Source organism: Durio zibethinus, chromosome 24, assembly GCF_047325235.1.
Source record: "Durio zibethinus cultivar Kanyao isolate XHJ-2024 chromosome 24, ASM4732523v1, whole genome shotgun sequence".
NCBI classification, from domain to species: domain Eukaryota; kingdom Viridiplantae; phylum Streptophyta; class Magnoliopsida; order Malvales; family Malvaceae; genus Durio; species Durio zibethinus.
Genome location: NC_143185.1, coordinates 17,322,789 through 17,350,060, shown reverse-complemented (window position 1 = coordinate 17,350,060; position 27,272 = coordinate 17,322,789). Strand labels below are relative to the sequence as shown.

General features: G+C 30.7%; 3 protein-coding genes and 1 pseudogene across 8 annotated transcripts; 2 read left to right on the top strand and 2 right to left on the bottom strand.

Annotated features, from left to right (window-relative positions):
• The first annotated feature begins 3,987 nt into the window (after positions 1 to 3,987).
• LOC111316983 (small ribosomal subunit protein eS6-like) lies at positions 3,988 to 5,809 on the top strand. 4 transcript variants are annotated; one of them, XM_022919262.2, is made up of 6 exons: positions 3,988 to 4,073; positions 4,186 to 4,250; positions 4,555 to 4,612; positions 4,720 to 4,828; positions 4,929 to 5,201; positions 5,354 to 5,809. In XM_022919262.2, exons 1-6 carry the CDS (start codon positions 4,068 to 4,070, stop codon positions 5,590 to 5,592), a joined length of 750 nt encoding a protein of 249 aa, XP_022774997.1. In that variant the 5' UTR covers positions 3,988 to 4,067; the 3' UTR covers positions 5,593 to 5,809. The 4 variants fall into 4 exon arrangements, with proteins under 4 accessions (XP_022774997.1, XP_089609530.1, XP_022774998.1 ...); XM_089753404.1 differs by having other exon boundaries at positions 4,691 to 4,828; XM_022919263.2 differs by lacking the exon at positions 4,186 to 4,250.
• A 634-nt stretch (positions 5,810 to 6,443) lies between these two features.
• LOC111316982 (peroxidase 17-like) lies at positions 6,444 to 8,522 on the bottom strand. Its single transcript, XM_022919261.2, has 3 exons — positions 8,245 to 8,522; positions 7,947 to 8,138; positions 6,444 to 7,231 (listed from the first exon to the last, which is right to left on the bottom strand). The coding sequence occupies exons 1-3, from the start codon at positions 8,443 to 8,445 to the stop codon at positions 6,638 to 6,640; spliced, it is 987 nt and encodes a 328-aa protein (XP_022774996.1). The 5' UTR covers positions 8,446 to 8,522; the 3' UTR covers positions 6,444 to 6,637.
• Positions 8,523 to 14,039: 5,517 nt separating this feature from the next.
• Positions 14,040 to 24,360, top strand: LOC111316417 (uncharacterized; annotated as a pseudogene). The gene is made up of 11 exons (XR_016333120.1): positions 14,040 to 14,213; positions 14,296 to 14,384; positions 20,422 to 20,488; positions 20,586 to 20,701; positions 21,266 to 21,332; positions 21,456 to 21,504; positions 21,617 to 21,702; positions 21,916 to 22,092; positions 22,627 to 23,563; positions 23,810 to 24,042; positions 24,111 to 24,360. The product of XR_016333120.1 is annotated as an uncharacterized LOC111316417 (transcript).
• Positions 24,361 to 24,809: 449 nt separating this feature from the next.
• On the bottom strand, positions 24,810 to 27,025 carry LOC111284087 (ras-related protein Rab11A-like). Of its 2 annotated transcripts, none has more exons than XM_022872822.2 (2): positions 26,573 to 27,025; positions 24,810 to 25,460 (listed from the first exon to the last, which is right to left on the bottom strand). In XM_022872822.2, the coding sequence occupies exons 1-2, from the start codon at positions 26,803 to 26,805 to the stop codon at positions 25,046 to 25,048; spliced, it is 648 nt and encodes a 215-aa protein (XP_022728557.1). In that variant the 5' UTR covers positions 26,806 to 27,025; the 3' UTR covers positions 24,810 to 25,045. The 2 variants fall into 2 exon arrangements, with proteins under 2 accessions (XP_022728557.1, XP_022728556.1); XM_022872821.2 differs by having other exon boundaries at positions 24,810 to 25,490; positions 26,573 to 27,023.
• Between the last annotated feature and the right edge of the window lie 247 nt (positions 27,026 to 27,272).

Sequence of the window (27,272 nt, the reverse complement as noted above, 5' to 3'; positions counted from 1 at the left end):
CATTGTTGATTAACATGTCTGCCCGCTGGCTTCTGCTCGCCTGCGACACAACCAATTCCATTAACAAATCTCCAATGCGTTGACGTTTGATTCTAACCTAAGTAATGGCAAATATTGTAATATAGATTATGTAACGAATGCCATGATCATTAGAAAAAGTACGGGCACATACCTCCAATATAGACAAAAAGAGTGATATAATTGTCAATTGTTAAATGCTGTCAAGCTTCAACACTGCTCGGTGGATAATATTTCAATTCATAGTTGCGTTTGGTGGGATATCGTAGGATGAATGAAATTTGAAAGAACTTTTTTTCTGTGTCTCATCTATGTTAAATATTTATTTTTTTTTTATTTTTTAGTTTTATATTCCAATTGAGATTTTCCATTGTTAATTGGTTTTAATTCATAGTTAGAGTTATCAAAAGAGTCGTGTTATACTGACATAATCAATTTAAATGTTAACTCACATGTTAATGAATTGTGCTAATTCAACACTAAATTTTAAAGACACGTGTTAACATGGTCAATAAAAACTAAAAATATGACCCAACATGGCACATAACATGTAATTCACATAAGTCGTGTTGAGCCAGGTAGAAAGAACACTATTGTTGAACCGTGTCAAGCACGATCTATTAATTTTTTTTTTAATTTGTATTATTTTTAAAATTTTTTCATCTATTATTAAAAATAACATGTAAGATAAATAAAAGTAAAATAAAATAAAAATTACACATAATCGACATAGTTTGGCAAAATGTCTACATCCACATAGAAGAGTAATAAAATTCACTAAATAAATATATTAAAATTTAACAAATATTTCAAAACATACAAAAAAGAGATTATAAGACACAAGATTCTTTTTCTATTTCTTATTTTTATCATCTAATAATTCACTTATATAAAGTAGGCTTGTGCTCCGACTTCTTCATCTAACCAATCTTTAAGTAATATGCAAATTTTGATAGTATTTTGCTCTCATCTTGGTCCTACCAAAGAGGAAAAGACTTAGATAAAATTCTTAGGTAAATTTCATAAAATTTTTTATTAAAAATTATTAAATAAAAATAAAAATCGAAAATCAAAATTTATAAGTTAAAAAGTCTTATTATATAGATCAAGTGTGTAAATTTTGAAAAAAATTAATAAATTTTGATATTTATTTAGATAAGTATTTTTAGTGAAAATTTTAATAGATTTTTTACGATTGAATAAGCACCGATTAATTTTGAATTATTAATAATATTTTTAAAAACAATTTTTTTACCTATTATTAGTGTTCATGTTGAACTCTGTCAAATTATTAGTTTTAATTTTTATTTAAGTTTTTGTTAAATCAATTTTCTAAAAAAAATTCACAAACTTCGCTTAAAAAATTTCATCTAAGTTTTTTTCTACCAAAGATATCTTAATTATTTTTACTACCTATAGATCAAGTGCCATTTTTTTCTTTTTTACTTTTAATAGTTTTTTTTTAATGAGTTTTAATTAACTAGTTGTGTAGCGTTTATGAAATCTTTTTTAGTAAAAAAGTGAGATATCATATATTTTTATATTCAAAATGAAAATATTATAAATTCATCTAATAATAATTTAAATATTAATATAATTTTATTTTTATAAATTATCAACAAAATATCAAAAATAAGTATAATTTCACCGTCAGATTAAAAATATGAATAAAATTCATTTAGACTTGTGTGTTGTGTAGTGCTTGCTAACGTGTCATTTGGGTTTATGTGTCGTTTCGTGCTAACCCGCGTGTTGTGTGCTGATACTGCCTTTAATGAGTTGTGCCGTACCGAACCATAGACTTAAAATCCTGTGGCCTAGCATGGCATGTGTATATGTGTTGTCCGTTGCCCAAACCAGTCACTTAAAAACAAGCCATATCATGCATGGCTCACACTATATCAAATCGTATTATGCCATGAGCCATTCAACCTATTTTACACCTTTAATCGTAGCTCAAGTTTTGTTCTATGATTCCTGCTTTCTACCTCTTCAAAATTTGTCACATGATAATTACGATTATACGTGATGGAATCTTGCCTTATACCTTTTCAAGTTTATCAAATGTTAGGTTTATCTCTACATTTAAACGAGATATAAGCATGATAAAGTTATATTATTTTTCATTTATTAAATTATAAATTTTTTGTGATCTTATATTTAAATTAAATTTTTTTATATATTATCAAATTTTAAATTGAAAGTTTAATATTATGCACAAGAAAAAAGATTTTAATTTTGTGAATTACCTAGTAGGATTTTTCACTACTTATTAAATTACTTCAGGTTTAGAATAACATTTAGCATAAGTTGGTTGGCTTGGCAGCCTAGAACAATTATGTTGGTATAGATTTTTTTCATGAATTGAGCTAATTTTAATATATTTTTTCATGCATCATCAAGGACCTTTTATTTCCTTTATATGCTTCAGTGGTGAATTTGAATTATATAAAAATTTGATAGTCAGGAAGATGAGGGCAGAGTGAGATGGGTGGGCACTTGAATTGATAACATTTTTATCAATAAATTTAATAGAGTCAATCCCATTTAAAAATTATATCCTTTGTGGATTCCATAACTACACACCTGTTGAATTTGTTGGATTTCTAATGTACTTTTTGTGTAATGGGCCTTAAGAGTGCGATGAGGAGTCACATCCAATATTTTTTTTTTCATTAATTTGATCTAAATTTATCACTTTTATTTAAAATGAAAGATTAAATATAACACTTCTCTTTAAAGTGATGCACATTTGTGATCAAATCCTACGTATTTCGCATTAGATGGAGACAAAACAAAAGGAAATTATGCACTAAACACAAAAAACTAGTAGTAGTAGTAGGTTGGAAATAAAAATATAATCGAACGAGTTTGAATCGATATATTATTAAATTTAAGTTTGAGTTTAATTTTAAATTTGGGATTCAAAATTCAATTCGAACTCGATTATTTTTTTTTTTTTTAAATCGAGCTCGACTCAATATAAAAATTGAGCTATTCGAGTTAATTCTATTAAGTTTGATTAACATGTGAAAATAAACTTAATTTTTTTATTCAATAAAAATTTAATTATTTGTACTTGAACTTGAACTTGAGTTCGAGATATTTTATCAATTAAAATACTTAAATTATATTAAATTATAAAAATTTGATTAAATTCATGAATTTAATGAATTGAGTATAAAAATATTCGAATTCAACTCAATCGATAAGTTAAGCTATTCGAATTTGAATTACTCGAATTTTCGAATTCAAATTTAAGCTCGACTCGATAATAATTAAATCAAATTTAAATTTTATTTGAGTCAAATTTAAATAATTTATGAATATTAATGTATTATTTACATCCTTAATTAAAAACCAATACAAAAAGAAAACCAAAATTTGAGCCATCTATAGTCTATAACATCATTTAAAATTCAACCCAGTTGACACTGTTTATAAGCCGATACTCTTTTACCTCACACGTGTGACTTGTCTTGAACATTTAGATGATTTTCAAATGCTTTTTACCATTTTCGTAATTTGAAAATAGATTTTGACCATTTTGATTAATAATTTTTTTATTGCATAATATTTAAAAAAATAATTGTCTTTGCTCCCATCGATTTTTCTTTTTTGACAAAAAAAGCCATAGCTTCATAATTTAAAAATAAAAAATAATTATATATATTAAATTTAAATTTCAAATCAATTAAATATTATTTTTACAAAATATTATATAAATCTATCAAATTAAGTTTAGTTAAGAAATTAAAAACCATTGAAATCTTTTTTGGGCAATCAAAGATCTTGGACCATGCAAGCCCACTTAACAGATAAAGGTCAAGCCCAAATTACAAAATCTGAACCACAAAAATCCACGTGTATGAATCCAGTTTGACTCAGACAAACTTATATTCTTCCTTAGCAACACCAAACAATTCCCCTTCTATATATAATATTCGTAAAAACCCTAATCGCTCTTTTGCGAGGAAGCCTTAAGCCAGCTAGAGAGCAGCAGCGGCATTTCTCCGCAGGGCTATAGCCTAAAGACCCATCTAAGAAAAATGAAGGTTTTTTTTTTTCTTCTCTTTCTTTCTTTTTAATAAGGAAAAAGATATTTCAATCCTCTTTGGGCTTTGTTTATTCTCTTCATTTTTTGAAATTTTTTGTTTGTTTGTTCAGTTCAACATTGCAAACCCTACCACTGGTTGCCAGAAGAAGCTGGAAATTGATGATGACCAGAAACTGTATTTTCCTTTCTCATCTACTAAATTTTATACTGATTATTTTGTTAAGTAAGGTTTTCTTTTGGCACCTGTTCTTTTCAAAATTCCCATCTTTGTTTACCCAATGCAAGGAAAATGGAATGGGAGTTCAACTACACAGTACCTTTTCACCATAGTTGTTTCTTGCTAACAGTGTGCTTATACATTTTGCGGCTTGGTGTGACTGTGATTGTATTTCCAAGCATTTATTTATTCTCTCGATGCTATGCTAATTGTAATGTTTCTGAAGAAGAAAAATTGCTGACCTTGAACTTTGAAATTGCAGCCGAGCCTTTTTTGACAAGAGGATCTCCCAAGAAGTCATTGGTGATGCCCTGGGTGAGGTATGTTTCCAAGTTACTTCTAGCTTTGCTTTCTCTATCTCAAATTTATGCTATTGCATCTTTCCTTCTTAACTGCAGTTTGCTCTCCCTTTATTATCATATAATAGGAGTTTAAGGGCTATGTATTCAAGATCAAGGGAGGCTGTGACAAGCAAGGTTTTCCAATGAAGCAAGGAGTTCTCACCCCTGGCCGTGTTCGTCTTTTGCTTCACAGAGGTCTGTCAACTGCAAGTTTGTTTGCTTTTTGTTATTTGTGTTGAAACGTTTTTCTTGTCTGGATTCTCGGTTCACTGAATGACTGTTTTTCTTTGAACAGGTACCCCCTGCTTCCGTGGGTATGGTAGGAGAAACGGAGAGCGTAGGAGGAAGTCAGTTCGTGGATGCATTGTTAGTCAAGATCTTTCAGTTCTGAACTTGGTTATTGTGAAGAAGGGTGAAAATGATCTTCCTGGATTGACTGACACTGAGAAGCCAAGAATGAGAGGTCCAAAGAGAGCATCAAAAATCCGGAAGTTGTTCAACCTCTCTAAGGAGGATGATGTTCGGAAGTATGTTAATACTTATCGCCGAAACTTTACAACCAAATCTGGTGAGTACAAAATATTTATTAGTACTTTATTAAGTTGCCACGGGAAGGAAAGTTTTATTTGGTTATTTACTTTTTGTAAAAATATTCCCCAATAAGTTAATGACAGGAGCTGCCCCCAAGTTGAAGATAAAGATCACTTTTTTGGAATGCAGGTAAGAAAGTAAGCAAGGCTCCTAAAATTCAGAGGCTGGTGACTCCTCTGACCCTGCAGAGGAAGCGTGCCAGAATTGCGGAGAAGAAGAAGAGAGTTGCAAAGGCCAAGGCTGATGCTGCTGAGTACCAGAAGCTTCTTGCCCAGAGGTTGAAGGAGCAGCGTGAGCGCAGGAGTGAGAGCTTGGCCAAGAAGAGGTCCAGGCTCTCTGCTGCTTCTAAGCCATCCATTGCAGCTTAATTGTGCCTCTAGGTTTGGTATTTTGGTCAGTTGTGGATGCTGATTCTAAAATCTTATTATAGGTTGAGATAATTTTAATTTTTCAAGAGTCAACACTGTCTTTTTGGGTTATCTCATGAACAACATGCTTTAAATTTTTTTTGACATGTCGTGGGTGTTTACCTGTTTTCTGTTTACTTTACGAATGGTTAATTACCGATCAGATTACATTCTGACATTTCATATCTTAATCTGCAAAAGCATGCTAACTCAAGGTTCCCAGTAGCGTTGGATTTTGTGGGGGTTGCCAAATTGACTTTCCCATACCGTTCGCCTCTAATAGTTTTACTACGTTGGTCAAAGCTAACGGGTTGAGTTTTTAGCATGCATGTGAAGTTGCTGATCTTGTTTTCTTTGGCTTTTGAAGACACCCTTTATTAGGCCAAATAAATTAAGAAAATTTTAATGGTACTTTCGGTTTTGCTAATAAATGTAAATTGCTCTTGCTTGTGAACACAATTTCAATCCTACATTCAAGCTCGGTGTTTGTGCATCTTTTCCTAGATCATTAATTCTGCAATTTCCCCTGAAATCGGCAATCAAGTGATCTTGGTTCAAATTGTGAGCAATATGACACTTGGTCGTTGGTCATTTGATAATTATATGATTTAGACATGGAGATAGAGGCTGATCCAAATTTTACAATTGATTTGTGTCGGAATATGGTAGCAAGTGCAATACATACGCTTGTATGTCGGATGAAGGTTGCCTCAGCGCACGTCCTTTGCCTTGGATTCGTTGAAGTGGAGTGCACGAGTGTTGATCACTCCAAGTTTTTCTAGGTTTTTGGGTGGAAATGAAGATGGGTATCCTTCATCAGCAGGGATTATTTGATTGGGCATGAAATTTTCCATGATAGGCGAGGAAACCTTATCTATAAAACAGAGAAAAGCTACACGTGATATGACAAGTTTTGAGTATATGAATTCTCTAGCTGTGTCATATTCTCAATTCTCGAAATTTTCTATTTCTATTCATGGCGTCAAATGCAATAAAATTTCTTCTTTCAAGATTCAAGTAATACATCCACAGCCCGGCTATTGACCACCCTGCAATTGGTTCTTACCTCACCAGGCTGCCCGGACTGCAAGTCACCCATCTTCAACATTCCCTCGACGAAGGCATTGAAAAATTCATTTTGGTCATTGCTAAAAAGCTTTACATATTCTCTAGTCTGAGGAAATGTGAAAAGGGTTTGATCCGAATTCAGAAATCCTCTTCCTGCAACCAAGTCTCTGAAATATTGGTTATCAAACAATCTAGGTGTCGCATCAAGATCTCCGGTTACATTCTCGTCTCCACAAAGTGGACAAAGCTTGTCAAGCTTTTCTCTAAACCCTGGTTCGATGGCAGGGTCTGGCTTGCCTGAGCCAGATTGGTTGTAGAGCCTGAACATGATTGAGAAGCACCTTGCTTCGCCAATAGAGTGTGATCCTGACAGGGCTACGAGATCCTTGACAGATAGATTGAATTGGCTGAAGAGATCAATGAGAGAACTTGCATTTGCTCTTGGGCTTGGCATTATATTGTTTGAGTCTTCTTGACTGGCTGTTAAGCTATCTTTTCTTCCTAGCCTCACTACCCAATCTGGTCCTCCAGTCTGGATACAAAGACAATAAGAATCACATCACTTTTTGGTAAATTACACAAAAAGGAAACACTTAATTGTAAAGCAAAGCCTTTTAAAACTTTTAAACAAAGTAAGCTTAAACAAAACACAGTTAATTAATAATATCTGCTGTCGAAAACCTCGAAGGGTTTTACTCTACCTAGAACTAGAATTCATTACTTGTAACCCAGAAAGAAGGATTAAGAAGAAAAAGCACAATAGCAATTAGCAAATAAAACATGGACTTAACAGCTGCAACACTAATAATTACTTCATGGCCGACAACTTTGATGAATAAGTGAAAGAAATGAATGCATTACTATCATTTTTTAAGCTTGGTTGGACCAGCCCGACGGGCAAGGCGATGTGTTTGGCAAAGCCCAAAAACCTCATGCTGCTAAATATAAACATATATGTCTATATAATCATCATTTTTCATTTTATAACACTGGTAATCTATGCACTTTTTGAATATTATGGGGAGAAATGTTCTTTTTAGAAGCTTGGATGGGAGAAAGAATAAAATAATCTAGGCAAATATTATAAGTTTATAAACGGTCCTAGTTGACAGACAAAAAGCGTCCATTCTGAATTTGAAGCGAAGAAATCACTCAGCAAATGAGTATCCCAATTATGTATGCTACCTTATGGCAAAATGTTGAATATAGCTTGTTTTTGAATTGGAAATAGAGCTAAACATAGTTACCAAAGCAACGGCATCTCTAGCGGCCATGATTATGATATCTGCACAAGAAACTATTCCTGGACAGGCCTTCTCCAAGGCTTCCTTGACCTCATCGACAACCTCGAAAGATCTTAGCGAATTTATATTAGAAAGAGCTAGTTTTTCCCCAAGCATGTTTGGTGTATCATCTAGCAGCAAAGAAGCATCACAACCCTGTAAAAAAGGTAAAAAAAAATAATAATAATCATGTACAAAGTGACAAGAAAAGGTAGACATGGAAAATATATGAGCTAGGTCTTTGCTTTGTTAAAAAGTATACATTAACAAAGCAATCATGGAATTGAAAGCGCATGACCGAAGCAACGCTTCTTGGTTCCCTAATCATGGCCTTCCTCATCACATCTCTGACTATGAATTCCGCTGGTGGACATGTTTCAGAGTAAAACCCTGGCCGGAGTGGGTCTGCAGCGGCCATGGTCATTAGTAGGAGAAAGAGTAGTGAAGGAAGGAGAGACATCATTTTTGGGGGACAATGGTGGACGGGGTGTGTGAAAATATACCAATTTAGGCTTTTTGATGGGTTTTTAAACTTGTTGGATGTATTCCTAGATGGGATATCATATATAGTGTGTTTGGTTGGTTTCCAACACTAATTTTAAGTTGTCTGAAAATTTAAATAATTTAACAAAAAGACAATATTCAAGATTATTAAATTTGTGTTTCATTAGAGACCATTTCTAAATCATTTTCATAAATTTCACACCGCAAAACATTTTTGTATCAATAATTGGCAAATTTGTCAAACTTCTAATTGCATTTATTTTAATTGTTACTATTTTAGTCAAATTTTGTAGCTAAAGAACCTTTCATTTGTTCAACTTTAAAAGGCTTTGATTTGAAATATATACGTACAAATCGTGGAAAACAAGTTTATGGAGTTTATGGAAATACAAATTCGTTATTTGTGTAAAGTAAACTATTAGAGAATTTTTGTATATGTAAATACAAAATATTAGATAATAATTTGAATAATCTTTAAATTTATCATTTTATTTAAAGTGATAAATCAAACGTAGTTTCATCATAATTACTTTTTAATTTTGTTAAAAATTTATCTGGAGGTAATTAAAGATAAAAAGGTTTTGCAAAAAAATTAATGAAATATTTTATAAATTTTTCTAAACTTTTGATCATTTTTAATCAAATTAAAAAAGTGTGATGATGTTTTAATCACAAGATGAGATTCTTGTGATTGCATGGGTGTCAACAAGTTACAAGGCTTCGTTATGACAAAAGGAAGCAAGAGAAACCAATCGGTTAATAGTGTGTGTGAGAGGGATGGTTAACTGAAATGGTGCATAGGTTGTTGTGGTTGCGGGGGTGTCCCCAATGAGTGGGTCAAACAATTGCGACATCCACCATGCCATCAACAACAAATATCCTAATATATCTCAAAAACCAAAATTATTCATCAATCCACTTTTCTTGGTTTTGAACATATTATTTATCGATGATCACTCTTTTTCGTCATTGTTATTTCATAATAAAATCTAAAATTAATGTGTATATCGCATGCAAATTTGTTGAAAAATCCTAAATGGCTATTTTGCCTTTATGTATACTACATCGAAAATGGTTATAGAATTGAGGCTTATATTTTGCCAACTTACGACCTATTCAAAGTTATGATTGGAATAGTTTTTTATTAAATTTGTTTATGAGTCCGACAAGATTTAAATTAGTCTAATCTGATTCAATTTATAAATATTTTTTTAATCATAAATATAATATTAAATAAAATAAAATTTTATTATAAAATATTATGATTAAAGATGGATTTGACTGCAAAAGTAGGTAAAAAATTACTTTTACCAACTAGGCATGAGGTAATTTTGCCTCCCATTATTGATGATAATGTAGTAGGCAAGTCATCTAAAGTTTTGGCCATAATTGAAGGAGAAAGCTTTGAAATGACATGTAACAAGAAAAAAAAAGGTTTTCATTGACTATACCTTGGAATGTGGCTTTAATTAGGCATTTCATTGGAGTTAGAAGGGGGAAATAAACATTAGTGGATGGGCTAAATTATGGTTTACAGCCTTGTGGTTGGTCCCCTTCATCATGTGGTAAGCACTATTTCAAGGTCGTTCATTGATATTATAATCACCCTTATTTGGCATTTTGTCGAAGGTTTTGGGTTTAAATTCTTTAAATTAATTCTGTCAAAAAAAAATCTTTAAATTCATTAGTCGATTTAACAATATACTATTATCATTGGATCAAGACGGTAGCTCTCCATTGAATCATTGAATCATTGATTCAAGTGTTAATTTTCACTATATATAAATAAAAAGATAAGCCTATTCTCACATATATTTTAAAGGTTAATACAATGAATAATCTTTAAATTACAGCTAAATGTATAATATAATATTTAGATTTAAAAAATTTTTAATATAATATTTAAATTATAAATATGTTAAATAATATAGTATTTGAAAAGTTTTTTTCGTTATATATTATTATTTAAAATTAATTATATTAGAAATGAGTAATATTATATTAATTAATAAATTTATAATTCAGATATTATATTAAATATTAGTAAAATTTCAATGATATTAACCCATATTTTAATTGAATAGACAGTGGTAATTTACAAATTAATAATGTAGTTGATTTGCGTGGAATACAAAGAAACTGTGAATTGAAAATAGAGCTATCTCAATTAAGTTAAAAAAAAAAAAAAAAGGATAAAATTAATTCAGCGCATTTTGTATGGTACGTATCCCTCTCCTCATTGTCCATTGCCATGTTTGAGGGAGACAAGTTGCAAATCCCTCTCGATTCCATTTCCAAACAAGTTTGACATGTGATTGATAATATGCAGAATAGGATAGCTTCAAAAGATTATTGAATAGAAATCATAAAGAAAAAAAAAAGGATTCGGCTGCCTTTGCTTTTAGTCACAATCTATTGTTGACTCGAACCCCACACATAAAGTTTACTTACAAGTTGAGTTTACGTCAGAAAAACGAAAAGCAACGAAACTGGGGTTGGGGGGGGGGGGGGGGGGGGAGAATAGTGATCATCTTTGAACAAAATGGAACCCACGTTTCAATCACTATCGCTCCATTTGAATTTCACGGCACCGAGATGCGATGCATTCAAACAATTTTTATCTCCAATTACACTGTTCATTTAAATTTTATCGCATGCTGATGGGATGGAATTCAAGTTACTGCCTTTGATGGGATAATCAGTTACGAAATTCAATTTCATTGTAACATTATATTTGTATTTAAATATATTTTTATTATTAATTTTAGTTGCATTGTTATAATAATTAATTTTTAAATTATTATTATTTTTAATCTCACCAAAATTAATTTCATTATTCATTTAAGTTAATATTAATCATTTGAGTATCTACCATACTGACAGTGACCAAATCCTAAACAGTGAAATAGCAAAGGCTAACTTCTTACACAAACGAAATCGATAATGGAATCAAAATTGGATGCCTATTCTGATCAATTGTGCCACCTTTTTGCTATATTAGAACGTGATCCCTGCAAAGGGAAGCAATCTTTTTTTGTTTTTAATTTTCGATTTTTGTACAAGAGGAATATTAAATGTATGGGAACAGAGAAAGAAGAGGTTTGAATTCGAACTCAAGCTTACATGCCTCACAAAACGATCTCGATGCCACCCGGCCAGTTAGTGAAGGGTAAAAGTTACGTAAATTTTTTAAAAAGCTTTCCTTAGGATTTTCATTAATCAAGAGGATTAATTAAAAGACATAAACATTCATTTAGATTTCAATATATATATATATATATATAAATCATTTAGATTTAAAAAAAGAACATTCCGATTTGGTCAATAGATGTGAATATTTAATGAGAATGTGAAATCTTATAATCTTATCAAAAGCTATAGGAATTGTCCAAAAGAAAAAACTTTTAGGCTAGAATGATTTGTATATATCTCTTTATCAAGAAAATTTAAGGTGTTATGATTTTACGTCTAGCTAGTGATTGGAGTTGGATGGATATGGCAAAATGAATCACGGATTTCCATTCTTAACTTAGAATTTCTGGCTTTCATTTTCATTTTTGGTTTGGTAGATGCCATTAAAAGGCTTATCTCAAGATATTATATCTTGCCAAATAATGCATATGGTGATTGCATGACAACTCATTTTGATAATTAATTAGACTTATGTGCTTAATGAAATTGCAAATGCATCTCAAATGTGATTAATTGGACTAATTTAATCCTCGGTGTATATCTTACTATTTTTTTTATTTGAAAAAATTTCAACTCATTCTTTAAGCATATATTTTTCAAGTACAAAAAATACTATAGTTTCAAAATAAAAGAAAAATGGTAGATATTAGAATTTGAATATCAAATTTATCCAATATCACTTTTTAAAGATGATTGAATAAATCAATTGAGTATATATATATTTTTTCATGTTTGTCTTTATTTTATGTACTTAAAAAAAATCATAAACGTAAAATATTTCAAACAAATCTTTCATAACATAATATAAAATTATATATACACATGTCAAATTTTACCATCCAACAAACATCTAATGAATGAATATCAAATCAACTGTTAAAATTTATTTTAAACCATAGACAAATAGAAACCGTACTATCCAATAGGCTAAACATGTTAACTAGCCATTATTTTGGTTGATATAAAAATTTGTTTTAGCACAGATTTGAACTTATTAAACCAATGGTGCCATCACTTTTTTGTCAGTGAGATAATTTCAAAGGAAGATGGGATAAAAATATGATCAACTTTCTCGAAAGTTGGAAGAATCTTAAGATGAGGTGGGCTAGTGGAAGCTTTTTTTTTTAAGTGAGTCTTCCATAATGTAGATGATTAAGGTGGCATTGTTTAGTTGAAACTGTGCTTAGTTTTAGAAGTGAAAGAGAGCCCTAGTTGGTCTGTCTTTTTGGCTTGGAGAGAAATTTTTTATATGAATCCTTGAGGCTTTTAACATGGAATTCTTGAGGGACATATGGTTGACAGAACAAGAACTGACAGTCAGCTTGATACATTTGCACAATGGGCATTTGTATTACTTATTTATTGAACTATTGGATTTTTTTTTAAAAACGAATGATCCAAAAAAAATGAACATTCAATTCAATTTGAAACGAAAAAAATTACTTTGATCTTGCCAAAAGAAAGAACTAACAGAGTGCAGGCATATTATATATGGATATCCAGGTAGCGCTGGATATGTCAGGAATGGTCTTGGAGCCCGACTTCAATGCTCAGCATGCAATGCTGTTTTTCTTGAACTCAATCCAACTTTCTAACTCTTCGGCCCTAGGCGAAATACAAAAGTAGGTTGTCACAACCTACCAAAAGTACAACAACACACTCCACAGTTGCTGAATTTGATTTCAGACAGGACAGGACCAAATCTGGCTCCTGAATCCTAAAAAACTGTCATTCCGGCCGTTGAAGGATACCAATTGGGCTATGTTCTATAAATTCTATAACTTTAAAGCCCATGTTTTATGACAAAATAAACACGTACACATAAATAAACAATCTCAGTCTCATCTCCTCTCGGGTGGCGGCCACCGTTCAAAAAGAAGTAGCATATATAGAGGTGAAAATGATTCAAATAAGAAAGAATTTGATTTTATTTTTTTAGATAATATATAATATTATAAATTTTTAAGATTTGATTTGAGTTAAAATTAATTTTTTTAAAAAAATTAATCTAATTCAAATCGAATTTTATTAGTTTAATTTATAGATTTTAATTTTTTAAATTTTTATATATTATTTTAATAAAAATTTTAATATATTTATATAAATTTATATAAAATAATTATTTTTAATAAAAATTTAAAATATATAAAAATTAATAAAAATATATAATTTTATTTAATTTGATTTTTATTTTTATTTTTTACATTTATTTTAAAACTTAATTCGAATTTAATATATATTTTTAATGTTCAACCTTAATCTAAATCTTATAAAAAAAAAACCAATTCAAACCAAGTATTACAATTTCAAATCCAGCTTTGAATTTTTTTTATTTTTTACTCAACCCTGCTAGCAGAAACAATGGGAGGTCGAAGAGGGTCTCTTACTCAAAGAAAACATTTCAAGCAAAGCAGAGGAAATGTTTGGAAACGACAAAAAACTGATTCTTCAGCTGACCCCTATAACCCAAACTCTGATAACCCAGCTTCGCAGCCTTTTGCCACCCAAAACCCTTCCTTTGATGAATATTACAAAGTGAAATATTTATTTTTATTAGCTTTTTATTTCATCTATATGTGAAAAAGGGAAATGTTATATGTAAATTTTCTTTTGGCAGGAACAAGGGATTGTTTCTTCCCAAGAACGGGATGTTTTCATCGAAATGCTTAGAAAACCATTACCTGCTGTTTTCAGAATTAATTCCACGTAGGTTTTTCTTTTTTCTTTTTTACTTTTGGAAGATTTGGGTTTTGAATTTTGCTTGTAAATAATTTATTTGCTTAGTAATATCTTTAATCTTTACTAATCTTTTACAGTAACCAGTCATTCAAATAGCGGTGCTATAGCGGAATAAATGTTGTGAAATTGAGGTCGCGCCATCACCCGTCATTGTTATCGAGAAAAATATAATTGAATAATTTAATTATATTCAAAATAGTGTGTAATGGCCGTTGAAAAATAGTGTAACAGGGAATAACAGCAATAACGATCCATTATTGCCATTATCCTATTTTTTCATTATCAGTACAAATTAAAAAAAAAAAACTTCCAACACAATTTGCCAAGATTCTCAAAAATTAGATTGCAAAAGTAAAAACAAAAACTAAAAGAAAATATAACTCAGTTGTATAATCATATTCTCAGTTTTAACTTTTAAAATCAATCTAAAAAACCTTAGAAAATAGTATTAACCATTCCATCGTCATATAGCTACCCAAATTTAAATTAACCTCAAATTCTTAATTAACAATCAAAATAAAAAAATAAAAAAAAATTAAATTACCTATTTTTTTTGTAAAATTTTTGTAGAATAATGTTGATCTTTATGTTTGTGAAAATCTGAGTGAAAGAGATGAGGGTATGAGAGAGAAAGAGAGAAATGCAGAAAAAAAGTAGAAAAAGAAAACTTGAATAAGTTTGGTTGGGTGATTTGAAAGAAGGCTGAGGCGATTTAAAAGAAGGCTGAGGCAACGCCATAAAAAACCAGAGGAAATTTTGGGAGAAATTTAAGGGTGTCTGAGAGTGAATTGTAGAGTGTGGGTGAGGGGGGGCTATTGAGTCTCGTCTCAAGGTAGGGTGGGGTGGGATGCGTTAAGGGGTAGGGTGGGTGGGGTGGGTAGGTGGGTAGTTTTTATTTAATTTATAATTAATTTTATTAAAATATAAATTTAAAAATTTGTAATTTTAAAAATAAAATTTAGTTAGAGGAATTGAGATTTTATAATTGAAAAAAATTAAAAGATTAATAATTTAATATGATATATATAGAGATTTTAGATGAAAAATTTTAATAAATTTTTTTGTATAAATTAGAAGAAAAATAATTACAATTAAATATTATATTTTGATTTTATTGCTGATTAATTTATAATTTTATATTTGAACTTTAATAATATTTTTGTTGTTTTGGTATTTATATTGTTGTCAATTCTTTTGCTATTAAATTAATTCTTATTAATTTATTTTTATTTTTGTGTAATTATTTAATATTTTATTTATTATATAATATATTGAAAGTAATTTGTGATAATTTTTTTTTACATCATTAGTATATAAAAAAGATTAAGTTACTTAATAAATTTAGCATTTTATAATCTATTACTCTTAAGATTAAAAATTAAAATTACAAAATTTAATGTAGATTCAATTTTTTTATGATGGAATAAATAACATTAATATTTCTAAATATAAGTTTATTTTGTTTTTATACAAAATAGCAAGCATGCCACCATGTTATTTAATTTTGTAATTAATTTTATTAAAATATAATTTTAAAAATTTATAATTTTAAAAATTTTAAAAAATTTTTTAGATAAAATTTAGTCAGAGGGATTGAAAATTTATAATTGAAAAAATTAAGAGATTAATAATTTAATATGATATGTATAGGGATTTTAGATTAAAAATTTTAATAAAATTTTTTTATAAGTTAAATAAAAATAATTAAAATTAAATGTTATATTTTGATTTTGTTATTTATTAATTTATACTTTTATATTTAAAATTTAATAAATTTTTTTGTTATTTTGGTATTAATATTATTGTCAATTCTTTTGCTATTGAATTAATTCTTATTAATTTATTTTTATTTTTGTGTAATTATTGAATACTTTATTTATTATATAATATATTGAAAGTAATTTGTGATAAAAAGCTTTTTACATCAATTAGTATATCAAAAAGATTAAGTTACTTAATAAATTTAGCGTTTTACGATATATTATTTTTAAGATTAAAAACTAAAAATTAAAAAATTTAATGTAGATTCAATTTTTAATGATGGAATAAGTAACATTAATATTTCTAAATATAAGTTTATTTTATTTTTATATAAAATAACAAGCATGCTGCCACGTGAAGAGTTTTCAAGCAAAGGAGTAAAGGGCACACTAAGTGATAATATAGGTTGGTATTTTGAAACACCTGTGTCAAATATAAAAGGAAATATTTTATGCAAACTTTGTGGTAAAGTTGTAAAAAGAGGAATAACACGTTTCAAGGAACATGTTGCTCATAAAACTAGCAATATTACACCATACCCTAACGTTATTGGTATCTTATGTTTTCACAATTTCTTTGAAAATATTATTGTTAATTTCTCAATAAAAATTATAAATTTACATAAGCATGTGTAACTAATTTTTTTTTCTTAACTATATTATTAATAGGTATAGTAAGAGAAAGTATGATGAAACTTCTTTAAGAAAGCAAATCAAAGAAAGTTGAGAATGAAAGGAGAAATGATACATTCTTATCATAATTAAGAGGGGAAGACTATGACTATAAAGGTTTTATTAATGAAGACATTGCTACTAGACAAGCCATGCGAGATAGTATCGATCACAACATGAGTGGCACAGAAGACAAAAATTTATATAAAGAATTGGTGGTTAAAGTAACATACATGAAGAGGGACGAAGCACTCATGGCTTAGTTGCTAAATATTTTAGGAAAAGAACAAAGAAATCAACTTGAAATGAGTCTGAATTTTTATTAAGAGGAGTTATACTTGAATTAGTTAGAACTAAGAGTTCAAAGCAACCAAAAATAAGAGATTCATTTTTAAAGACATTAAGAAGGAATATGGATGAATTAGTATCAAATTTTTTATATATGATTGATTTCCTTTTCAGTTAACAAACTTTCTATGGTTGTATAATTTGATTTTCATAACAGCAAAAATTGGCCAACATGTGAAACTTTCAACACCTTATGAGGTTTCAGATATGTATTTAAAGTCTGAGTATCAACAAATTCATAAATGGGTTAATGGATTAAAAGCTCATTGAAATGAATTGGGTGCCACTTTGATGTGTGATGGTTGGACCTACAGTTTGAATCAAATGCATATCATTGATTTCCTTGTTTACTGTAGCAAATGGACCATTTTTTGGAAATCTATAGATGTCTCAAGTGTTCGTGGTAGAGATGTAAATTTTTACTATAGATTATTAGATGAAGCTGTGAAAAAAATTGAGAAAAAATACATTGTTTAAATAATCACTGATAATGAGGTAGCACTTAAGGCTACATGAAAAGACTAATAAAGAAAAGACAACATTTGTTTTGGACAACATGTTCAGCTCATTATTTGGACTTGTGCCTTGAAGATATTGGTAAAAAAAAAAGTGGCAAAAATTTTGGATGATGCAAAAAAAGTGACTTGTTTTATATACAATTACATTTAGACTATTAATTTGATGAAGAAATATACATAAGAGACGTAAATACTTCATTTTGCTCTTATCCGATTTGTCACTTATTTTATACAGTTAGAAGAAATAATAAAGTAAAAGCAAGGTTTGAGAGAGATCCTCAATTCAAAGGTTAGTACTTAGTAATTAGTAAAACTATTTAAATCTAGCATCTTTTTATAATATCATTGTTTAAAATATTAATTTAAAATATATTACTTTAAAAATTTACTGATGAATATGTAAGAATTTAAAGAATCAAAATAGAGATAACAACAATAAGGGTTTGCTTATGAAGCTAACAAAATTATTTTAGGAAAATATTTTTGGAAAAAAGCAAGTGATGTAATAAAAGTTTATGAGCCTTTGATAAAAGTGTTATGCCTTGTGGATGGTGATGAAAAACCAACAATGAGATTTATTTACAAGACTATGGATAGAGCTAAACAAGTAATTCAGCAAAATTATCGTTATTCTACTGAATATGAAAAGATTATTGATAATACATGGAGTTTCATGTATTCTGACTTACATTCAGTTGGTAAGTAAACCAAGAATATAGATTGTATTTAAAAACATATGTTTATTTTTTATGCTTAAATTGCTTATATATTTATTTTTTATTACTTTAAAATAATATTTTTATGAATATGTTTAGGTCACTAATCTAAATGTACAATTTCAATTTGGAGTGGAGCATTCTGTAAATGTACTTAAAGAAACATTAGATAGTATAAGAGCAGTTATTGAAAGATTAGAACTTTATATAGATATTTAAATCAAAATGATTAATCAAGTTAGTATTTAATACTATTTTATAACTTTGACATTTATTTCATGTATTAAAAATATAATTATTTTTTATTTATTCATTTACTATTGTATTTTCAATCAATGTAGTTGCTATTATTTCGAGACAAGCATGAAACATTTGGTACTTCACAGGCATAAAGGGCTTAGAAGCAAATGAATCCAGGTAATTAGTAAATTAAATAATTATAATTTATTTATGTTATTCAATTGAATAGCACATTCAAATTTAATTTAAATAATTTTATACAGTTGAGTGATAGATGATATATGACACTTGTGTTTCTGAATTACAAAAACTAGCAATTAAAGTGCTTAGTGAAATATCATTTGCAACAAATTGTGAACGTAACTGGAGTATATTTAGCTATATTCACACCAAAGCAAGAAACAGATTGAAGTTTGAAAAACTTCAAAAACTTGTATATACCTATTACATGAGGCTGAGGATGAGACATAAAAAAAATGAGCATTGACGAGATAAATAATAGTTTTAATCCTATTAACCTTGACCATATTTTTTATGATGATGATCTACTAATAGAATGGCTGTAAGAGAAAGAAAATCTTTTGTTAGATGGTCAAAACTCTAATTGGTTATCTGCAGATAATTTTGATAATGAAATAAATGTTGAACAATCATGCCGATCTTAAGAAAATAATGTGTCTCATTCAAGCTCAAGTCCAACACTAAGTCAAAATGATGATGGTGGGGGTTTAAGTCCAGATGATGGTGATGGTGATGGTGATGGTGATGGTGATGGTGCAAATTTTTGTGGTAATATAGATGCAAATCAACTTTACTGCCCACTTGAAAGAAAACTTAGGCTTGTTGCTACTGGTGGACTTTTTATTAACATGGTAGAATACAGAGTAAATCCAGATGCTGAATTTAGTGGGGGTCAAAGTGCACATACAGCTCGATCAAAAAGAAAAGCCAATAAGCACTACTATGATATTTCTAGAGGTTTTTCATCTTCAAGTAGGAGATCAAATTTTAGTAATTTTGAGTATAGTGAATCATCTGCTAGTATTCAAGGACGTTACTATCTACCGAAAAAATCTAATTTTCAATCTCCTCATGATTATCCACTTTTATGTGGTTATTATCCACCTCAAATGTATTATTTACCACAAACTCCACCACAAATGTATCATCCTTAAATATATCCTCCACCTCAAATGTACCAAGAATGAAGGTGACAGGGATGGAGATGGAGTCAACTTAACTCTCAAAGTGAAAAATAGAGAATTTGATCATCCTTGTCATTCTACCATATGGTAAAATTTGAAATATATATCAATAGTTATAATTGATAGAATTTGAAATTATTATATTTTTAAGTTTGTAATTTTATTAAATATAAATGCTTGGTATTTAACAGATTATGTTTTGTTAATATCTTGATTTGTCTAGAATTAATATTGAATATGAATTTGGCTCAAGCAAAAATTTTGTTGCTAAACCAAATATGAATATTTTATCATAATCTAAATAAAATTGTGAACAATTTTTTTTTAAAAATAAAAAATATAGTATCATAAACTATTTTTAAAATTATTAAATAAGAGTTTTTATGATTATAATTATTACATTTTATAATAAATTATGTAAAATAAAAAAAAATTCACAACTGCAATGATCTCGATGACAGCAATGATCTCTGTCATATCCGAAAATACGATAAATGCGATACAACAAAAAACGTAATTGCAACCGTTAGTTAAATCCCTGGGAGTAGCCAATTTTATGAAGGTGTTCGTTCGCAGTTGGAGAATGACTTTATGAAATCTCTTCAATCTGAAGTAAGTGACAGTTTTTCTTTATGTTTTGGATGTCTTAATTTTAATGCTGTTATAAGTAACTGTATTTTTTGGCTCTTGGCAACACCCTTACCTGCAGGCAATTGAAGGGGCTGATTTGGAGCCTATCAAACCGTTGCCTCGGTGCCCTGATAATGTTGCATGGCAATCAAATTTCTCACGCATGCGGATAAGGAAAAACCAAACTCTTGAGAGGTGCGTCATGTTTTATTCGGCGATCCCATGTAAAAAACTAAGGTGTTCCTTTACGGTCTGGGTATTTGTGTGATCTTGAATTTTGTGGTGTACACAATGGGTTCAGCTGTCATAGAATCCTATGATTATTATATACATCTATATATTAATTGTACCTATTGCTAATTCTGGTGAGTTAAAGTGCTTCCAATGTTACAAAGACTAATCACTTATGTTCTTCTTTTTGTATCTGTTATATATCTGTAGATGAAGACATTCTTATTTTATGTGGGTGAATGCTTAGGGAAAGATCTACTGTTGGGAAACTGCCCAAATGGGAAAAGAAAAGAAAAACAGGAAGACTGAAATGGTGCATTTGCAACATTTCCTACATTTTACTGGTAATATGATGTGATTTACAAGTGCTTGTTTTATCATGTTGCTGCCTCGTTGGTTTTCAGCTACTAAGTATGTACGAATTATGTGCAAGCTGTCCAGTATGCTTTCAATGGTTTACATACTCAACTGATTTTTTATTATCATATAGTCATTAGTCGGTTAATGATTTGGTTAAATAACTTTCAGGTTTCGTGAGTTTTTGAAACTTGAAACTGAAATTGGAAATATCAGTAGACAGGAGGCTGTCAGCATGGCAGGTGGACTCCACTTACTAGTTCTTACTGTTTATGCAGTAATTTGCTGCTCTATGTTTGGCAAGTTTCAGTTACAGAGGGTCTTCTTTTTAACCAAAATTTCTCCATTGTTTGTGGTGCAGGTGCCTCCTCTCTTCCTTGATTTACATCCAGATCAATTTGTTCTTGATAGTAAGCAACATATGATGCATTCAGATAGCCTTCATTGTTTATCTTCTTTTCAGAAGCTGTATCTGATCTACATTGAAATATAGTTACTATTTCCTGGTAATTCCTTATGCAGTGTGTGCAGCACCTGGTTCAAAAACATCTCAGTTGCTTGAGATTATACACCACTCAGCCAAAGGAGGATCTCTACCTGATGGCGTGGTTCATTTGCTTTTGTTTATATCTTTGTCTCCCTCATAACTTTAGGTTTTACTTAGTTTTGTTCATCTTCACTTAAAATTGATCTATAGATTATGAATTGTTAGATTTCTATATACTTATTGATTTCTTGAGTAGCTTTTTGGCCTGCTCTGATAACAACTCTTACCCTTTATTCTGTATGCAGAATTAGTTATTCATTTTCTTTTTCTTCAGGTTCTAGCAAATGATATTGATGTACAACTCTTACCCTTTATTTTCTTTTTTCCCCTTTTGACCCCCATTTCCTATTTGCTTCAGATTTTACGGAGATGTGGAGGGTCTGTTGAACTGGTTAATGTCTCAGATCAGCTGCCTCAATTAATTCGCCACCCAGGTCTAACAAAATGGAAGGTTAGTGACCATTTCACCTAATCTATTCTTGGGTATTCCATTCTACTTAAATTTTAGCATGTTATTGTTATACAAGTAGAAATTCTGTTTTTGCATAATTTTCTATGTTCTGCTGTGTGCATATGCATTTCATTTTTCATTTAGGATGCAAATAAGTTTGACATATGGTGCCTCATGTCTGAAAAAAATGTTTCATATCTATTCCTAGGTTATCGCTGGCAATAATTGGTTTCATTTGATACAGGGTCAGGGTGGTTATGTTTGATATGTACTCCCAACCTTTATCTAGACGTGAAAAATAGACCTTCAGAACCACATGAAACCAATAGAATGTAACTATCAACTAATATTAATAATATAATACTTGCATAAAGACCTTGCCTTGCAACATTTCATTTTCTTTTTTTTGGATAAGCTATATTTTTATTTTATCCAAGCTAGCAGAATTCTGCTACAGTTCAACTAATTAGCCTCCTTTACAACATTTCATTTTCTTCTTCTCATGAAATGTCCAGTTTTTACCATGTTCATCAGGTACGTGATACAGAAGTCTGGTTAGCATCAGACAAGGATGTTCTCAAGTTCCGCAGAAATGGGATTGTTCCCACCATGTTCCCTTCTGGCAAAAATTATGTGGATGTAACTGACAATAACAAGAAGAGTGAGAACGGTGAGAATGTAAATTTTGAAGACGGAACTCAGCCGGATGGTTGTGTTTCTTCTACTGATAATTTGGAGGAAGAAGTTTCTGATCTCCAACTAGAACGCTGCATGAGGATAATGCCTCATGATCAGAACACAGAAGCCTTTTTCATTGCTGTCTTCCACAGTTTTTCATTTGCCAGGTTACTCAAAATTATCCCCCCCCCTCTTTTATGGCTATGGGTGGTTTATAATGTGGCACATAATTTATATGCCATCCATAAGATGCAACTCCTGTACCTTGATTCATATATGCTATTTACTGAACCCATTGTGAAAACTATAGTAGCTTCAGAGGCAGATGAAAAAATCTCAGAAGTTGCTTCAGAGTCTGATGAAAAGATCTCAGAAGTGACTTCAGAGGCTGATGAAAAGATCTCAGTAGTGGCTTTAAAGGCTGATTGGTTGATGGTGGACTGGATGGAGTTGTTCCAGAGACCAATTCTCCTGGGACAGCTCAAGCACCTACTGATAAGAAAATTAATTCTGCAAAAGCAGGGGAGAAAAGAAAGTTGCAGATTCAGGGCAAGTGGAGAGCAGTTGACCCTGTTCTTTTCTTCAAAGATGAAGCTATAATAAACAGCATTAAGATACTTTATGGTATTGATGAATCCTTCCTATTCAGTGGCCACCTTGTTACAAGAAACAATGAAACAAACCATGTGAAGAGAATTCATTATGTTTCAAAGTCAGTTAACGATGTTTTGGAATTGAATTATTGAGTTGTGACAGCAACTGAAGATTAACTTCCTTTGGGCTGAAGATGTTTGCGAGTATATTTATATTCTTTTAATCAGATCCTGTTGTGTGCTTTTTACCTCTAGAAACATTGCTCTATTTCCATCTTTTAGGTTATCCTCTTTTACCCTTTTATGTGCTTTTAACTTTTTTTTATAAGACAAATTATAACTATTTTGCCTTAAAATTCATTTCATCAGAAATTATATATCCTGAATTGCTTCTGAATCACCTAGGATTCCTTTTCTTATTTTAGTTGATTTTGTTCTAAAAATAGGATCGCCAATCATCTAGAGAAGGTTCCTCTGCACCATGTTCATTCAGGATATCATCAGAAGGCTTGGCTGCGATTCTCCCATATGTTACCAAACAAATCCTATATGCTTCCCCAGCAGATTTCAAAAATCTTTTGCAATATAAAACAATCAAATTTGCAGAGTTTGTTCATTCTGAGTTTGGTCAGAAGGCAGCAAATCCGATGTTAGGCTGCTGTGTAATTGTTTTGAGAGAATAACTTAATTTAATCTGCCATGCCTGTCAGAATGATTTGTATACATGATCCCTTACTAACCAAAATCTTTATCAGATCATATCCAAGTGGACACATCAAAAAAAGTCATTGGCTGCTGGAAGGGTAGGGCAAGTTTGAGTGTGATGGTTACAGCAATCGACTGCCAGGAGCTGATGGAAAGTCTTTCAGCATGCATGCAGACTGAAAAGGGCACTTTGGCCCAAGAAAACCATGAAATGAGTGGTGAAAACGGAACCTCAATGGAGGAACACAATGTTGAGGCGGAGAAAATACATGACATGGATGCTACTGAATAGGACACCAAACATTAAATGCCAACTCATAGATGAAACATTTGAGGGATCCTATATGTACTCTTAAGCAATTGAGTGACTTCTGGAACTGGCATTTTCGCAGACCTGAGCTTTCAATCATTCATACAAGTACAAGGTGCTGCAATTTCTGCAACCATACAGTACGAGCTCCTTTTCAAAATCCGAATTTCTTTTCTCTAAATAATAATAATAAAAAAAGTGCTGCGTATGAAGTGATTCAAGTGATTTACAATTCAAAGCCAGAGTTGTGAATAATAATATGCTAAATCACTCACCATACCCCAATGCAGCTTCTGCCAACCATTTTGGCAGCCATCTTAAAGCAGTAAAATGGCCATTAAACCATGACCGAGACGCTTTTAATATCTTCTTATTCTGAAAGTAACTCATTATTTTTTCTATCAACCAAAATATTTCAAAGACAGAGGAACTTTAACAGGACAAACGGATAAAATATATTGCTTTAAGAACAACATTGAAGCGATCTGCAACTCAGCTTCAAATTTTAGTTTTCTATTCCCCATCTCAAAACATGCAATTAATTAGCTGCCCTTGCAAATTAAACTAATGCAACGTAAATATACAAACAGATATACCACACCCTTAAAAAATTGCTATTAAGAATGTAAAAGAAAGAAACTGACATTAGGAGAGAAATCCAATTAAATTATGATCTACAGCAGACGTTGCTTTTTGCTGGAATTTCTTGTGCCGGACCTGGAATGAGGATCTTCTTGCCTGCTAGTGATGTGGGGTTGCCATTCCCCTGATTCTCACCAGCAACTAGATTCTTCTTGTTCACAATGTTGAATATCTCCGTAAGCACAGTTAAGAAGGCAGTCTCCACATTAGTTGCTTCAAGAGCTGAGGTCTCCAAGAAAAATAGTCCTTCCTTTTGAGCAAATTCTTTGGCATCCTCTGTTGGAACTTCCCGTTGGTTTTCAAGGTCACTTTTATTACCAATCAAAATAATAACAATGTTCTTGTCAGCATGGCCACGCAACTCTTCCAGCCAACGTGGAATGTGATCAAACGTCTGGCGTTTTGTTATATCATAAACCAGCATTGCCCCAACAGCACCCCTGTAGTATGCACTAGTAACAGCTCTGTATCTATTCAATACATAATAAGAGAAGAAGCAAAATCACCAATTTGCTCATATAACAGTATTTTAAGGTTTACTCAGATAGGTAAATAGTATTAGTTGACCTAGATGCTAGAGGTGTATATCCAGACAGGAATATGATAAGGCAAAAGAATCCATGTAACCAAATAACAAGTGTCCTAGATGGAACCAGCAAGTTAGACTGTACCAAACGAAGTTATATACCTTATTAAACATAATTGTCAAGAGTTGGATTCAACTGCTTTAACCATTACCAACTGGTTGAATGATTAAAAGCTAACCAAACCCAGGCAGTTGATCAACCACTTATTTAATAAGGTAAATATCTGAAAAGTCTTCAACTAAAACGGTTCAATTCAAGATGGATGATATAGATCACAGCCCTGCTTACCGACATAGCATGCTTACTTAACAAAGAACCATTAACATAAATACGCACTACCACATGCACAAATATTCAATGTCTAGGCCAAGATTTGTGGCTAATGTGATGATATCAAGAATCTAATAGAATGGGATGCTTTGTACCAAACTATTTCATCTTAAGCAGAAAAAGTGACGCCATCAAGCATTAAGATTCAACTGAGGTCCCGATTGTCATTTGAGCACCATGTAAATTTTTATCAAGCTCATCATTAAGCTAAAAGCAATAAATAAAGATCAACAGCAATTATAGAATTCATCCATCAAACATCCAATCCAATCTTGTTTGAAATTGAAAACCTTTTACCACCCAACGATCTATTTATACAGTTAAACACAATCTTGTTAACTAACTAAACCATGTCTTGTCAGTCCACAGTCAATCCAGCAAATAAAATATTACTATTACCATTCTGAAATTCTGATCTTGGGTTTTCAATTTCAAACAGCTTCTTTTTGCAAGTTTGTAATTCTGTCTACAAACTTCAGATCTAAGGAAGAACAAAAAAAAAAAGAAGCAGATGCACATAAAATAAAAAATCCAAAAAAACTTTAACCAAAAAGAACAGAACAAGAAAAAACAAATCTTTTTTGCATGAAAAGTTAAAAAGCAAGGTACTAGTAACAGAAGTAAAAAGAAAGTACCGTTCTTGACCAGCAGTGTCCCAGATCTGAGCCTTGACACTCTTGTGTTCAATAACAAGAGTTCTTGTCTGAAACTCAACTCCAATGGTAGCCTTAGAATCTAAACTGAATTCATTTCTAGCATACCGAGCAAGAATCTGAGACTTACCAACAGCAGAGTCACCAATCAAAACTACCTTGAAAACATAGTCAATCTTCTGGCTCGGGTCTCCATACCCTCCTCCACTAGCCATTTTCTCGTCTAGTTCTAGCCTTTTTTTCTTCAACAGCTTTGTTTTTCCACTTGAATTTTGTTTTGTTTTGAGTTGTTTCTCCCCTGAAATATAGCGAAGAGAAAGAAGGGGATAGGGGATATTGGTAAAGTTGAGATAAAGATTTTGGTTTTGTAAAGGCTAAGGGAAGTCTAAATCATTGATGGGAAGAAAGAAAATTTGTTAATGATGTGGGAAAGGAGGAATGGAGGGGATCAGGGTTTAGGGTAAATAAGGAATGATTAACCAATGAATAGCTGACATTTGTTTCTTACTAAACTTGATTCTTCTATTTGACTATTTATTTATAAATAAGGGAGTATTTATATATACTTATTAAAGATTAAAGATAGTTAAAATATTGCAACAAAAAACAATAGTTAAAATATTATTATTTAAGGAATGATTTTTAAATGGTTAAAATAATAAAAATTTTTAAATTTTTTATT